This window comes from Phaenicophaeus curvirostris, chromosome 15 (assembly GCF_032191515.1).
Source record: "Phaenicophaeus curvirostris isolate KB17595 chromosome 15, BPBGC_Pcur_1.0, whole genome shotgun sequence".
Taxonomy (NCBI): domain Eukaryota; kingdom Metazoa; phylum Chordata; class Aves; order Cuculiformes; family Cuculidae; genus Phaenicophaeus; species Phaenicophaeus curvirostris.
In genome coordinates, this window is record NC_091406.1 from 10,506,364 (window position 1) to 10,523,629 (window position 17,266).

The 17,266-nt window shown below is 43.1% G+C and overlaps 1 protein-coding gene across 2 annotated transcripts in view; it reads right to left on the bottom strand.

The window, feature by feature from the left end:
- Window positions 1-17,266, bottom strand: part of ERGIC1 (endoplasmic reticulum-golgi intermediate compartment 1) — a 58,298-nt gene that overhangs the window by 3,170 nt on the left and 37,862 nt on the right. For both annotated transcript variants that reach the window (XM_069869248.1, XM_069869247.1), the window contains exons 4-9: window positions 16,108-16,202; window positions 15,344-15,468; window positions 12,715-12,819; window positions 8,758-8,818; window positions 7,496-7,596; window positions 4,691-4,813 (exon numbers count right to left, since the gene is read on the bottom strand). In XM_069869248.1, the coding sequence (XP_069725349.1) occupies window positions 4,691-4,813; window positions 7,496-7,596; window positions 8,758-8,818; window positions 12,715-12,819; window positions 15,344-15,468; window positions 16,108-16,202 (610 nt within the window). The remainder of the gene's footprint in view (window positions 1-4,690; window positions 4,814-7,495; window positions 7,597-8,757; window positions 8,819-12,714; window positions 12,820-15,343; window positions 15,469-16,107; window positions 16,203-17,266) is intronic.

The window sequence follows — 17,266 nt, forward strand, 5'->3', positions numbered from 1 at the left end:
AGAGTTCACATGGAAAGTATGATACACAATAATGTAACCTAATAACGTCTCACAGCCGAGTTATGATTACACAGGACCTGGCATTTCCTAACTCCCACATTTTTTTCTTCATAACTGTGATGCTCTTTTGATTTCGTCTTTTACATTACGTGGGATTAGGTGGCTGAGAATAAGAGACACTGGGTCACTGAGGGGGACAAGATACATTGCTTATCTCCTGAGCAGGGCCTGCCAAGGAAAAGGGGGATTTTGCTGTGAGCTAGAAGCCAAGAGAGAGGAATCCAAGATCAGTAAGGCAATGTAGCAGGGTATCAAGGAAATGCAATACAACTGACACAGAGGAAAGCGGTGTCGCACTAGACCAACGGTGCCGTGCCTCTTCTCTCACGCAGCACGACATCCCAACAGAAAGGTTACAGACATAAGAGTTACATAAAAACAGCAGTGTTCAGCTGAGCAGGGATTTAGCAGTGGCAACAGAACAAACAGTTCATTAATGGTGAATGAAGGCAAGAAATAAACCAAGTGGATATATGCATTTAGTGAGCTCAGTGAAATGAGGAGCTGCAGTTAACATGGCTTTTGCAGGACAGCTGGCATTCCAGTAGATAAAGACTTCAAAGACCAGAACACCAACCTGAGGCAAAGTTAGTATTTTCAGGGGACAAGTTCAGTTCCTGCCTCCTGTGTCCCCCTCCTTGCTGTCCCTCTCAGTACATGACGCAGGGTGACTTTTTAGGGAAAGTGATCGCAATGGAGTTGGGTTATTTCAGTCCACAGCAGCTCAGCTGACAGGAGACATTACACCGCAAACAACAGAAAAACTGTCCAACACTAAGATTTTGCATCATATGGTAGGAAAATCTGATTTCAGTGCAGCGTGAAGGGGGGTGGGGAATAGAAAAAAAATATATATTCATCTGCACAGCTCTGTACTGCTGAGTGTTGATGAGTCACACACACCTGGCATTCACTCGCAGCCTGCTTCCCAGCACGCACACAGCCCTCTTGTTTCGTTGCAGCAAAAAAAAAAAAAGAACACCAGCGTTGGTCTCTAGGTCAGCACAGAAGCTGCACCACTGCGTTTCTTTATCATCACGTTCTGATACGTAAGTGCATTGCTACTTAGCAGCAAGGGAGAAATTTAGGCATCATGCACTTTTATATTTAGTGGAGTTTTATACTGGGAATGATCAGCGTTTGGCTCCATGAGGTTACAGTTTGACTCAGGCTGAACCATTAAAGAAGGAAGGAAAAGACATACAGAAGTGTAACAATGACAGCAGTGAGAGACCATGTGGTGTGGGGTAGGCACCAGGGTTTTGAACAGAATAGTATTATTGGATAGTGGCTGAGATGCAGGCTGAAGTCTAAAGGAAAACACGAGTGGGTATGTAGCAGGAGGCAAGGCTGCAAGCAAGGTGACAGAAAGGCAAGCACCAGATACGTAACTGTGGACTGCTGGGATATCTTAAATCACTTTTAGGGAGAGAGGGGACCAGCAGGACTCCCACGTAATTTCTAATAAGGTATCCCTGCAGAATCTCGCCCAGAGATGTCTGGCTGACCTGCAGCACATCTTGTAAAACAACACTGTCTTGGTTTTAAAAACGCCAGGGGACCAAGTCTATGACATCTGTCAGTAACAGGTCCCGTGACTAAAAGAACTCTCCTTGCAACCATTTCCGCCCATTATTTCCAGTTTAATTTTTTTCACATCTATAGAGCAGACGAGTCCTCTCATATTAGGGAAAAAAAAAATCATTATTTTCTTTGGATTTTGAATACTTCAGCAGAACTTTGGCTTGTTTTCTGCCGGCTCTCCCCTCCCAGGCCCTAGACTGACCTCATGATAAAACCTTCTTTCAGTATGGCCACTTATAAGAACTCATAAATTTTCAGTAGTGAAGCTTTTCCCCTCATTCCATAATCTCAGCCATGAGGCCACGAATGGCTTCTCTTTATTGAGAGATACTTTGATTTTAAGCAGTACAGTTTGACAGGCAAAAAATACTGTGTTTAACCCTATGCCAAGTGTCTGTGGTTAACCCCAGCGTGCAAATTCATAGCACAGTGACCGTGGCAGCACTGACCCACAAGCAATACAAAAATCTTATTTAGTACTGAAGTTTTTGGAGCATGATAAGTAAAGTAAAATCTAGGGTGAACCAATGCCTTTTGTCCTGCATAGAAAGCACCTCTCACATGGTACTGAAAATAAGGATAATTCTTCATATCACAAAACCCCAAGGAGCAGGCATGAGTTACAGTGGATTTGTTGGGACCACAGAAGACCTGGGAACACAGCTATGGTGCTATGATGCTGCTCTTAGCAGCACTGAAGTTTTTGGGGTGCAAACTCATTACTAACAAAAAAAAAAACCACCAGATAATCTTCCCAGCGGCAGAATGAGATTTCTTTGGCTCCTGGCTGAACAGCCAACACCGACTCTCTAATCTGATCTGTCTACCCAGGACTGTCCCTCCACAGTGTATCCGCCCCTCCAACATCAATGTTGTTTCTCCCTCAAAGTTTCTTTCTAGCCCATAGGATCCTCCTCCATCCCTGGGACACATGAATTTACTGAAAGCCACACGAGTGCCCTCGTAAACAAAACTGCTTGCTAAAAGGAGTTGCATATGATTCCCCCCCCCACCCTTACCCCAGAGCCCCTCTTTCAGTTTTTAAACTAAGCATCTGCTGCTCAGAAAAAACTGATGCTTTCCATGGCCAGCTCCAGTCGGCAACGACTCTAGACGCCCCAGCACAACCTCTGTCCTGGCCTCAGCCCAGCACTGATTGTCACTAACTGGTCTCCAGAGCAACTGTGATGCAAAAGGCCACACTGGAGATACAGGAAGGGGCTAACGCAGTGGAAAGGACAACAGAACAGATCATGTCATCAAAACAGGCCAAGGAAATCTAGGACAAAGGGTGTTCTGATCCTCTGTAGCACTGCTCCCCCCTCCATCCTTTTCAATGCCATCTTGAATGCTGTAAAGCTCGAAGTGTAGCACATATGTAGCCAAGGTTGCCCCACTGTAAAACACCCCTAGCCTGAATGAGAGCAGGAGTGTGTCATCTGTATCAGACTGTACAGACTGATAACCACAATATAACATCTGTAACAAGGATCTGCCTCCAAGTCAGCCATGGCCGTCAAGCGTCTGGCACACCTGGCACACCACGTAACAGCTACTGTGGATATCGGCGTCATCCACGCGTCTCCATAGGGAGGACGTTCAATTGGAATGGTCCCCAGTGAGCTACTTGAGACTATAGCTATTTATAAGACCAAACAAGGCAGACAAAAATCAATTGTAAAACTCTTCTCCAGCAGTCCAGTAGCCGGCATGTGCCTGTCTAACCTTACAGACAGAATGGGGCAAAATTCTAGCTGAGGCCACATCGGATTCTAAAGGTCATTGTGACAGCAAGGAGAGCCTTTTCTGTGGACTCCTTATGTCAACTCTGAAGCATGGTATCAGATTCAACAAAGATGCTATTTATATGCATATAATGGCATATCAGCAGTTAATCAATGCAAGCAAGAGACATGACCTAGAATAATGCAACATATTAAAAATTTCCAAACAGTTTCCCCTTAAAAACTCCTCTGCACCCCTGCCTCCTACAAGACACCTAAGAAACCTATAAGAGCATATTGTTAGGGAAAGAAGCACAGGCAGTATGAGATGCCAAGTCATAAAATGCTGTTTGACCTTTTTCAGGATTATGTTTTGAAACAAACAGACGTGCTAAGAAGAGAAAATCTTAAACCACTACATTTAGACTTTGCTTCAAGTCCCTTTCCCTTGGCGTTTGTGTATTCTAGAGATCATATGTATTTCTAAAGTTAAGCGAAGGGAACTTGGTGTTTATCAGAAGCCGCAAAATCAAAATCTGTCAAGTGCAACACAGCTACACTGTTTATGTTACTTCCAATTAAAATATTCCAACAGTTTAAAAATCCAAATCCAACATCTTCATTCCAGCCAACTTCTCAACTACTTCACATTCTACCATGCCTCACTGGCACAGCAGACTGTAGCTTAAATTTTAAGCCAACTCCCTCAGGACACCTTTTTTTAAAGTTCTGGTATATCTTTAAATAGCTCTTTGTCTAATTAGCAATTTAGACAGTACAGCTTTGTTATAGATGCTGAGATCAGTATTGCAGGGTTTATCTGGATAGATCAAAACATAACCTGTCAGGAAAACATCTCTGGAATTTAATAATGCAGCTCTTCTCTACGTAAATGCCTGGCATATACAAATTAAGTGAAGCAGCAGCATTGAGTAAAACAACTGCACTGCATTCTCTGCAAGTTAGATCTCATCACTAGAGAGACAGTTTACTGCAGAAAGCTTTACTGCATACCACATTAGCTTTACTTCCAAGTTTCTGACATGCTGCAATAGTGCCTGTCCTCCCTAGACAGTTTGGCACTTCTGGAATAGGATGATTTTCTTTCTTCTTGTGCCAGGCTATTAAATCAAATTGTCAGAGCACAGGGCTCACCAGTTACCTCAGTTGCACTTCAGCACAATTGCGGTGAGCTACTGCTGTATTTCAATCATGTCACAATGCTCTGAAATAGAAACTCAATTCTTCTGGACCAGAAAGGCTCTGAAGAGAAATGAAAGGCAGACAAGAGAAGGGAGAATTAGAGGTTTAGAGTAACTCACCGATGTGATGAACCTGTACAAAGGCTGTCGCCTTTCTGTGTATTTCACTGTGATGGGGCTCAAATCGTAACGAAACCAGATAGCTGGGATAATGCGGCCAGTGTGACTGTAGGCTACGTACTCCTAGGAAAGAAAGTGGAGGGAAAACGTCAGTGATCTCATTCCAGATAGAGCACATGCAATAAAACTGCTTCTGTGGATCTAGCCTTTACTCCACTGTTCTGTACTAATGATCAGATGGAAAATAATGAACAGTGAATTACTGTATGACTGCCCACCCCCATCCTTACTGAAGAGGAAAATAAGTTCTTTAGAGTCTGATAATGACATAGCTGGGAACAGAGAGCGATGGTGGTCATCTTCATTCAAAATTACAGAAGCAAACAGAAAGGCTGTCATTGATTCCTCAAGCTTAGATCTGCTCTATTTAAATACAAGGCGTTTTAAAGTGGTTGCAGGTGAAGTTTTTGTACTGTCAGTATGTAATTCATATACTAAGACACCATCAAAAAAATGGAATTTAGTTTGCAGGAACCTGACAATCCCTTCTTGTCCAAGCACAGAACAGCAAGCAGCATTTCCTGTCTGTAAAGCCCCCTTCACAACAGGATCTTCAGTGTGAATCACGTAGAGCCATGTTTAAAAATCATGCTGAAAGCCAAAATGAAACTGTATACTGAAAAATACTGGCAAAGGCTCAAAGAATATTCCAAGCTGGTTAGGGAGAGACTTCTTCAGAGCACCAGTGATAGTCCCCTTTAACCTATTTCTTTAATAATCCAGTGCAATCAATCAGCCACAGGACAACACCTCAAGAAGTCACACTGCACAATGCCAGCGTAGAACAGATACTAACATCAGCTTACTGTCAAAAGTCACATCTTTTTGAGCTAGTATTTTGTCAGTGCTCTCAGTGGAAATACAAATCAGTTTTCAAGGGTCAGGACATTTATACTGACAGACTGAAGAAAAATCAAAGAAAAGCAGGCTGGGACTCAGGAATCCTATGAGAGCCATCAGCATGGCACACACTGACACTTTACCCAGCTGCTCTTCTCTTCTTTAGTTCTACAACATTCCTGCCAACTTCAGATGATCTCTTCTGCTTTAATTCTCCTTCACACAGCAGCAAAGACAACCTCCAACACTTCAAAAAGATGAAGAAAGGACAAGCAATTGGACATCCATGAGCATTATACAAAAAAGAGAATTTTACTCTCTGTGCTTAGAGGGAACTAGTGAAACAGCATCTATCTCCTTCATTAATCTCATACAAATCCTAAATTTTCCTCTACTGTGGTTTTTTTTCCCCCACAGATAATGAGAAGCACAAAGTCTTCTGGCTGGAGTCCCTAGTTATGATATTTTCAAGGCTCTTACTGCAATAGTTCTGCAGCATAGCTTGGGACAGTGGATCCCTGGGGAAGTGAGGAAACGGTGTCCAGGGTGTAAGACAGGAGAGGAGACAGACAGTCCACACTTAAGAGTCTTCATCTCTTCATATCAGCCAATCAGTGCCAGATTATTCAAATGGCTTCTGATTTCCGTTTCCCACCGATCAGGATGGGAGTAAAGGACTAAAGCATGGATAAGAGTATTGTTATTTTTAATGAGAAGAAAATGCCGAGGCAGCACTGTTTCTCTGCACTTCAGTTTTGATAGAACTGACCTCATTTTTTCCTTCCTCCCCCCTTTTCTCCACCAGCAATCCACCCCTAATGAGTCAGTCTTGGCCAAACGCCCCAATCTGCTCACACACAGAAGTGTCAAAAGCTCCTGCTGTCTATTTTCCAAATTACTTTCAGAACTTGCGTTGCAGGAGTCTTATCAGAACAACAGTTGTGACATTAAGCAGAACAAATGCATTGTAATCTGAATAGAGGGAGACATCCAAATCATTGGGACATGCTTTACGAGCAAGCCCAAAAGTCACTGGATGGGAACGTTAATCTAAAAACCAGTCCATGAGAACACGTGTTTGATTCTCAGTTATAGCAAACTTGCTGTAAGTAGATATCATGAGCAGATTCTGGACTTCCATTTAGCACCTGACTAGCAAATCAGTTTAAATTGAAAGAGACATTTTTACCTTTAAAGTTAATAGGGTCTTCTTTTTGTTTGCTTTCAAAGTTCAATACATTGCATTATTAAAACATAAATATCTTCACATTTAACATAAATCAAGAATTCTAAAGTTACAATAACTATCACAATCGACTATAATAAGGGAGGGCACTGTGAAATAGTCATCTGCTATGTATTTGCTGCTGCAGGTTCAGTGGCTTAATATTTGAAATCAGCATTTGTGAAAAGCTAACCCCCTGCTTATTTATTTGCCTGACATCCATCACAACTGACTGTTTCATTACTAAAACCACTTGTAAGTGCTGTTTTGTATGTTCAGTTGGATTGCAGGTTCCATCCAGATGCCTTTTGACACAAATCACAAGAGGTCCTCCAGCACTTAAAAGTCTTCCACGCAATTTATAGAAGTCTACATCAATTGAACTGACTTACGAGAAAGTCAGTAGTAAGAACACCCTTCTCTAGAATTAAAACAATACCACCACCTGCTCTGACAAGCCCTTATAATCCCAACGCTAGTAAAAGCCAGCACCAGGAGCAACAGGAAGCCCCACTCTGAAGAGCTTCAGTTCCTTCTCCTCCCAGTAGAGGCTACTGCTCACCTACAAACAAACGTACAGAGCAGAGGAGCAAGAGGGAGGAAGAACGATGACTGAAGATCCTCCATGCATCCACTGGGCTGCAATGGGGAGCTTCTCTGAGAACTACCCGTTTCTTTACCTTATTTGCTACAGTATATTGGTATGAGTATCGCTGCTTGCCGCTCATGTCTTCATACACCGTCGGGACTATCTTCAATATATAATCATGAGAGGCAAGAGCTGCGGGGCAGGAAAGGAAAGGAAAGAGTAAGTTAGCACTCACAGAAAGGAATCACAGCCTACATAACATTTCAAAGCAAATGTGCAAAACCAACTAAAGCGTGTCACAGAATAGGTACTTCCCTCCTCCTTATTCCAGGTTCTGTGATGAACTGACAATTTCACACCCTACATTTTACATCCTTTGTACCAAACTTGGTAAGGTACTCGGATGCCACCTGAACCTACTCACCATTCTAAGACTTCTGGAGCACCGTGACCCATAAAGATGAGTTTGAGTCACTTGAATCCTCCTAACTGCTTGCAGCTATAAACGATAAGACTTACCAGTACCACAAAAAGCTGTCCTGGTTGATTCAAGAACTAGCTAAGGTTACAGCTGCAACTCACTAAGCTGCTTTTGACAGAGAAAGCTGAGGCATCACAACCTACGTAGTCCCACTCCTTCTCTTCTTCCTTCTCCTATAGCTGCTTAACAATTATTAATTTTTTTTTCATTATTTAAATGGCTTGTGACAGATTTTGCGTCTGCTGAAACAGTCTGAAACAGAATTCTACACGATGTCTCCACAGAATCCTTTGGCCAAGTATAACACAATGGTATTTGGCTCCTAAAGCAAAAAAGCCCCACAACACAACTGTAACATCAGGAACAGCCAGAGCAATTTTTTTTTTCCAAGAAGGAGAGAAGACTGATAATCTGCACTTGAAGGAGAAAAACTACAATGAATTGTAGCACGCACTGGAAATTTCTTTTTGTGTTGCTGGTGATAAAGAAGGGCAACGACAATATCTATCCTTCGAAACACAGGGTAGAACGTAAGGTAAGAGCTAACTTGCAACAAAAGAACAAGATAAAATTTTGGTGCTGGTGGCAGCAGCAAGGGGAAACCATAGGAATAGGATATTGAAAAAAACCTCAGTAACTCCAAGTCAGTCATAATGATCATAAGAGAGCTGGGAACAATATCCCAACTGCAGAAGGGCTACAGAGATTTCTCTACAGTACTGGAGAAAATGGAAATGTCAGTCAGCTATGTCTGGATCATTTTGGTTAAAGAGGCAGATTAAAGACTTCCGGATACACTAGTGTTGCATGAATAGCCTCGTTTTCCCTCCTGCAGGGAGTGGATAAGACCTGTAATCACCAAGAATACGTACGATTTGAGCTGAGTTTGTCTGCTCCCTCCAAGGCATTGAATGCTCCGTGAACATTATGGACCTGGAAAGCAAAAAGGTACATGGAGAAACTATGTTCTGACTTGGAGTCTTGACCTTTGCTTCCCTATTCTATCCTGCAACAAGATCAGCCCGATTCAACCTTTCCAAAAACAAAGCCTCAACCCACTAAAAGATGAATTGAAATATCTTTCAGTGACCATCACCACAGAAGTTGGTTCCAAGTAAAAAAGTTGATTTCACAACATCTTACACGATGAAACTCCAAAACCAGTCCAAAGCTAAAGGAATTGCAGTTGGAACAGGCCAGTTGTGAAATTTCATGGTGAGGTATTTCCTAAGAGCTCTGCATAGTGAACTATGAAATTCATTTCTCAGACTGAAAAGGAAATAAAAGGCATGTTCAGGTTAAAACTCTAGGTTCTCCTGTAAAGGTAGCTCATGTCAGAGCAGCTGCGCTTGTACAGCTTTAACTCATCAGCCCAACTTTCATACCACACACACTATGCCCTTGGAGATGGGAAGGACACATGCTACCACTGCCATCCGTAAAGCTTTTCCTGCAGCTGGTCCCAGGCATGCAAGTATCTGTTTGCCCAGAATAACAGGATTTCCATCCCATGCCTTTCACATACTATGATCTGGAGCCTGATGTCCACCAACAGAATAATCAATTTGTGCACTCTCTAGATGGGGAAAACCCCACAGCAGCAGCTGTAGATTAGAGGTTGTATCATACACGTAATGTACAGCAAGCTATATAGAAAGGACAAAAAACTCCACAACCTAGATATTCCTGACCTTAAGCCAGACAACAGGGAAGAGAGTTTGGAAGAAGAATTTAGTCATGGGCGTGACAGTGTTTCACCTCACTGCCAATGCAATCTCCTTCCCAGGCCCTCTCAACTGATAGCGCGTGGATGTATTTGTCTCATCCTAAGGGCTGTTTCCCTATTCTGAATGCTGCGGAGTGGATGACGCTTTGGAGGAAGCAGCAACAGAATCCATTTCTCTCCCAAGAAAGGAAATTCTAGAGAGACAAAATCATCGAGTTCAACTGGCAAGGTGCTGAAAACAAACACAAAGCAAAAGCAACAGCTGAACCTTCTACAGAGGCTTTCTGTCTGCCAGCATTTCCAACGTTTTACACAACAGCAATCACTTCCAAACCACACAGGCAGACTGTACACATTCTTTACTCACTGTAAAAAGCAGAAAGAGAAGCCCCTGGACTGGGCTACAGTGTTATATTCTATTCTTGATACAGCTGAGTCTCTCATGGTGTAATGGGGCCAGATACTTTAAGGTCTACTTCAAACACTCTAACAGTAAATATTCAAGTGGCTACTCAGCAAACAACTATCCACCCCATGAAAGACCTGTATATTTGGACTTAAATTCTTGCCTTCAGCCCCCCAGCATCCCCACTTCTATTTATATGTAAAAGCTGTCTCCTCTATACAGTGATTTGCAAAGCTGTGAGTTTCACAGCTCACCAGACTTATCCACAACTGCCTGTTTCTGTACCATCAGGTCCTCTGGGGTATCTGTCTCTCTTTACAACGTGGATGGCATTTGTAACTCCCAGTCTGTTGTTTTACCATTGTTTTCCTTGTGGAATATTCGGGACTCCTATGACCATACTTGCTGTCCATAGATTGCTAATTAATCTCTGCTCTACAAAGTCCGCAGGTGAGTTCCTAGAGGGAACATACTCTTGTACCTTTTTAAGTGCCCAGAGGGACTTGAACAAGGCTTTTGGCCACAGTAACAAAAATGCTTTGCAACAGAGAACTTAAGCAAGCCCGTAGAGCCAGACGCTTTCAGGACTGTCCTGCTCTACACCAAGGTCAAATCTAGAGCTTGGGGAAGTATCGCAGGAGGCTAGTCAGTGGTCTAGCAGTTCCAACACTACCCTCCTGCAACACGGCCCTCAAAAAGATGCTTGCCAAGGCTTTACGCTCTATAAACAGATGCAAAGACATACAACTGGGCACATAGCTCAGGCCGTCCAACAGCAGGCTAAAATAACTTCCAACTTCGCAATTACCAAGCGAAGACAGGACATCTCACAGGCTTAAAACTAGGATTATTCAAAAGCATGTTCTAGCACTCAAGAGAACTCTGGGATTAAAAATGTATAATCTACTTTCTATATCTCTTTCTTTACTGGGTTACGTGATCTGCAAGAACCTGATCAATTTAAGTTTTGGTCTCATCTACGTGAGAGAAAAATCTACAAAAATTTTGCCACTACTGTGCACAATATACTGTTGAAAAACTTAAGCTGATTCAACACCAGACGAGATTTAAATCTCTTATTTCAAATAGACTGTTTTTTCTGGAGAACACAGAAAGGACCTGTTGAGTACACTCTACAACCAGAGTTCATAACAACCTACGAAGAACTAACTCCCAGCACATGACATGAGTGAATGAGAGGTTCCTCACTCTCTTTAGGAAATATAATCATATACTGCATCAAAGCAGGTGCAGACAACCCAAAATACTCAAAGGTGTACCTAGACAGACTTAAATGTCTCTATACATGCTGACTTTCTACACTGCTTGCTGAATCTTGGTAATGCCTGTCTAGTGAACATCTCCTTCTTTAATTTGTCCTGTTGAACTCATGTTTGCCTGCAGGACCAGCAGCACCTACGTGCTTCATTCTTGTATATGGGGATGATGAGTAGTCTTTTTAAACTTTGAAAATACTCATCAGAACTTGTCCAAATCAGGAGCCAACCACGTGTTTGCTAGACAAGTTTCTCACCATCAGAACTGAAGACATTTGCTCCTCTGCCCCCAGCTGCCCAGGCTTCTCATCTCATTCATGCTGATTCACACTTCAGCTCCATTACTCAAAGACTGCATGATAAATCAGTGGGAATGCTACCTTAGAGCACTGATTTCCCACGCAAACTGCAGAAGTCCCTATTAGCACTTACCTAATATTTTTCATAATCTCAGTGTGCTTTATAGACATTAAGCCAACCTTATTTATATGCTAATATTTCAGCGTTCCCACACAAAATACTTCCTAAAAAGAAGCCGGGAGCAAAATCAGAAGACTACAAAGCAACGCTTAGACTTGTTAGCATGAAAAAGGGTTTTGGAAGTGGGTGTACAAGAAGCAGGCTAATGAGATGTCTGTGCTGAGGAAAGAAGATTACAGAGAGACTATGGGTAAGCAATGTTTAGGGTGAGTAGCAAACTGGGTGTGCACATATATAACTCCCACCTATGATGCTAGCTCGTTGGAAGTAGGCTAGAGAGGTGCTGTAATCTGTCCTTATTGAGAAATCAGGAATTATTACATAACTTGCAACACCTGGTGAAACTCTGTCCACTGGGCAAATGCACACATTCAGCTTCTCCCCAGCAGGGAACTCACAATTCTAAGTCTAACCGGTCTTTCATAGAAAAAATTTGACTAATAGCTGTCTGCTATACAAGTACAACAAAGTGAATTAAAAAGAACTTGACTGGTGTCATGGTAAAACCAGTAGCAAGCGCACATCTACCCTTAGTATACTCACCGCTTCTCTGCAAAGGCAGTCAACATTTATTTGCTGTATTAATACTGAAAACAGTACTGCATAGGACTTTACAAAGCCATGAACCCTCATTTCTACTCCCTGTGGGAACATAGCCACATTTTCCAAAAGCACTTTCAGTTTCAGATGAAAACAGCAAAGCTATTCTTATGACTGAGCTGCTCCTTCCTGAAGGGTGGCATGTAAACGGTTCTGTGAACGGGTCTGGACAGAGGGTATGCTGCATGAACGCAAGGGATGGACTCGCTTACCCAGGCAGCCTTTTCTTATGTCCTGCCCACACAGTACCTGGCCCTTCCATAAAACAAAAGTGTCTAATATTAAAGTCACTCTTATTGCATTCATTCCCCTAGAGCCAGGGAATTTTCAAGGAACTCACCTGTAACTTGTCCCCAAATGAAAGCTTGTGGATGACATGAGTCATGTCAGGATTTTGAGGCTGCGCGGTGGCACTGTGCGTTGACACGTGAAAGTTACCAGGGACCTAAAATTAGCCAAGACAAGGAAGACAGGATTTCACATTTTATTCCTTAAGGCACTGCTAGGCACTGTGATATGAAGTGGAAATGCCTGGATCCATCCAGCCTGGCAGTCTCTATCTACTTAGCAATGGAGAACCTCTGGCACATCAGAGAGAAGCTCTGAAATACCTTCCTGCACTTGACCAATACCATCGTAATACCTGCAGAGCAGAGATCGGTCACATCCCGCAGCCCAAGAGTCTGGCACCTTCTCATTGCTACTGCTGCTGACTAGGAGGTGATGAATGGATCACTCCCAACTTTAGGGATTCCTAACACTTGAGGCTATGTCTTTCATCCCTATTAAAATAAGATTCATGTCTCTCACAGGCAACAAACAGTTGCTTAATGTTTTACTCCCACATCTCACATTTATAAATGAGCCCACGCTGCAGAACAACCCAATAAGGATATACCCACAGCTTTCTTGTGTTACTGGTCATGAGCAAACTTAGAGTTGAGAAGATTGTACACAAGAATGAGAGCTTTTTCTCTATACAAAAAGAGAAAAAAACCCACCAAAACCAATGGGGCTTCCCATATGAACCAAGCTAGACCTTCAGCTTCTACCCTTGGCCAATAGCCCTTACAAGTACAGGATTTTCTGGTTTTAATATTTTAAACACAGGGAAACACTAAGTTCTAAAAAAAAAATACAGATTCCACCTAAGGACTCAGTTCCAAGAGAGAAAATGAGCCCTTGTGTCATTCTGATGGGATCGCTCTAGCACGCACGCGCTTTTCTGGTCATTAGGCCTGCTCCATGAAGTCTTTCAGCACATTCAGCTCAATCACTGTTATGGAAGGTGCAACAATATTTTTTCCTATTGAAGAAAGGTTGGAAAATTAAGTAACACGGAGGAGCAATCTGACACGGCCTAGAACAAGAGTGGGAGGACAGTTATACAACTGGTGCCCATTGTGCTCTCTGCAGAGACACCTCGCCAGCAGGGCCACGGGAGGCCACATGCTGGTTCCATGTGCTTTCAGGAAAGCTAATTTAAATGACTTGAGGAACAGCAGTGCACTCCTGGGGACGCTTTCAGGTGTGGACACAAGCTGTGTCATACGCAAGCTTGGTAAACAGGGTGACAGACTGCAGTAAGCAGGACACACAATCATCTCACTGTTACCTTGTCCTCCCTCTTCAGGTTTCATAATAACACCCAAGCGCAACTCTTGGTCAAGTTTCCAAGCCTGGCCATGTCCCACTCCAGATACACCAGCTCATACAGAAGCCTGTACAATTTCTGCCAAGGGTCTGCAGACTTCTAGTTCACACACAAAAGGTTCAGGTTTTCAGAGCCAGAAGTCCTGGACCAGGTGCCCTCTCTCTAACAGCAACCTCAACCACTATATGAACAACGCGGTTAGTGGCCTTTCACAGATCAAGCAGTGAAAGGGGCTCCTCACTGCCACACACAGCAACCCCTTTGATTTGCTCTGGTGAGCAGAACACATTACATCTGGCAGACAAAACCCCAAGTATTTCAGCTCTGTGCTTTGGGAATTAACAGAACAAGAACTACCTTTCAGGAAGCCCTTTCCCAGTTTTGTGGACTATCAGCTGTCAGTAATCTTGGTGGCTTAGAGGCAAGGAAAGAAACGTCCTCTTTTTAAGTCCCTAATCCTTTCCATGCCAGAGAATCAGTACGAGCTTCTGCCTGTTATTTTTAGATGCGATTTAACATGACCTGGGAGGAAAAGAAGGAAGTAGGATTTTGTAGCCTGTGGTACATGAGGAGGCATGAATAAAGGGTGCGCCCTTCTTAGGACATCAGTGGGCCCCACCACGGCCTCCCCCACCCCAGCTAGTCATCTCCAGCATTACATAGCAAGATTATTCAATGCTGAACACACCCATCCCAGAGAGGAGCCTCCTCCAGGCCTGGATTTTCATTCTTTGAGACAGAAGCAGAGCATCTCAACAAAGCATGCGCAGAGGCCACGTGCGTGTATTCCAACCATCTCAGCATGGAGCTGCTTCTGTTATGCTGGCACCCTCTAGCAGGGAACATTCCTGTCATTCTGCGGCTCTCAGAACAAAAGAGCACTTGGATAGAGACATTGTCAAAGGCCTCTGCAGAGTGAGTCACATTCTGGAGGTGCAAAAGTCTTGACAAGTAAACACAGAAGCCATGCAGCATTTGTAGGGAGTTCATACATGCCCTAAACTTTAAACTGCTGCTCTGAAAGAGACATCACTGGCCAACACAGAGCTGTTAAGCAATGCTAACTTGATTATCTGTTTTGCAGAACAAAGAAAAAGCCTGATTTCCCACATTCTCTGTGGGTCTAACTAAGCAGACTCCTCTCCCCACACTGTTCTGCAGCACTGAGAGACTTAACCCTAGCACTGATTGGGGACATGAACGTACACTGTACAAGAAAGACGCTGACACACAGATCGTGGTGAGCATTTTACAAATGGGTCTCATTAGCATTTCCCCAGCCAGCACACACTCATCCGCTGTCATTCCTACTCACCTTGTTGATGCTGAAATGGCCCTCAAACCTGCAGCCATCCCCATTATTGAGAGGTATCTTCATCGAGTTGTCAATATGACCCACTTCATGCCTTCCCATCTCATCTTGGATGTCTAGTCCAACTACTGTGTGAGTGGGAGGGCAGGAGACAAAACAAATCAGAACAAAAGACACAGGAAGGTTGCAGAGGAAAAGCATGCGCTGATTTTACTGGGGAAAAAATCCCCATCTTTTTTCCTGACATTTGACTAAACTGTGCTAGGCACACCATTTGTCAAATATTAATTGTTAATGCCAGCTTTTCAGAAAGAAATTTGTAACCAAACTTTTCAGACTGCCTATTTGACACAAATACAGCTTGCATAACCTGCCAGCTGATTGCAATCTCAATTACACAAACAGAAAACCTTCAGGTAGACAAGGCAGGTGATTTGTGAAAAGTCAACAACTAGCTGGTGCATTCAGAGTTACAAAGGAAACTTTGTTTTTTTGCTCCCAGACACAAAAAGGTTGCCATGAAAAAAAGACATGAAAAAAGCCAGCAAGGGAGGTCAGCCACTAACATGGGCTGCAGAGCAAGCACAGGGTCCAAGAAAACAGGTGCCCTGGCCTGGAACAGAAAGCGATGGGGTATTGGCAAACGCTGCAGCTACTTGATCTCCACCTACTCTGTTACAGGAGAAGGGCCACTGTACCAGTTTGGTTCCATTTCCAAGTATTACCTCAAATACTAAGAAAAACCAATAAGTGAAAAGGGTACTCACATTCACAATGCAGGTTTGGCAAACTGATGTTCAGATTCACTTCTATTTTACCTCCACTGTCTTTGTCTGGATCATCCACGTACAGCTCGTTAACTCTGAAGGAGAGAACATACAGGTGGATTCAGGCACATAGCTACTTTCCACAGGAAAAAAAAAAATAAACAGAAACTCGCATGGAGAGGGAAAAAGGAGACTGCAGCAGGGGGGTTGACTGTGAGACAGCTGTAACAGAACTGCAAGACTGAAAGCAGGAAAAGTCTTCCACAACTGCATGGGGGCAAATCAGAACTTAATTTTACTTCTTGCTTGGTAAGAGCAGAAGGCTTTAAACAAGTCCTTTGCATCAGCAGAAAAAAAACCCTCCTACTGTGCTTTATGTCTCCTGTCCCCATCCCTAACATCAGTTCCTAAGGTGATACAAAACGAGAACCTTGTGTTGAAGAGGTGGCAGGCTAGCCTGCCAACCCACCACGTACCTGGGCTCTTGCTCCTTTTAGGAAAGAGGGAAGCGTATGCTTTTTGATTTGTTTCATAAAGAGTTTTGGAGAAAGGCTACTTACCTATCCCACATGAAAGCTTATTTGTATAACTGCTTCTGTTATTGCCACCCAGCTGACAGAGCAGCAGCAAGAGAAGGCAGCACGGCATACTCATATCTCTTGCCTGAATATCTCATTTCAATCTATGAATGGCAACCAAAAGCAACAACTAAAACTGAGGAGTACAGGATCTGAGCCAGGAACAGATGGGAAGAAACATCCTGGACAGCAGGATCTAACACAGTATGCACAGCCTCCCTAAGAGTAATGTTGTTTCATAGCACCCACAGTGCTGGCAAGTATTTCACAAGAGACAAAATACAGATATAGAGTAAAAGGAATACAAAATTATAAATATTTATTGTTGGCACATACTATCCATCTGACTTGTAAAAAATCAGCTGAATGGTCCTAGAGAACACACTCCAGGGAAACTCAGCACACTGAGCTGAGAAGATGGTGGGATTACCTAGCAGCTCATTCTCCTTCCAAGTCCAACGCTGTTCAGCCTCATCAAATAAGACTTGACCATTTATCTTCCCGTTGGACAGATTATAATGCCATGGGGACTTATTTATGTTCAGGTAAGCTACATAAAATAAGCTACCTTCACTAGTAAG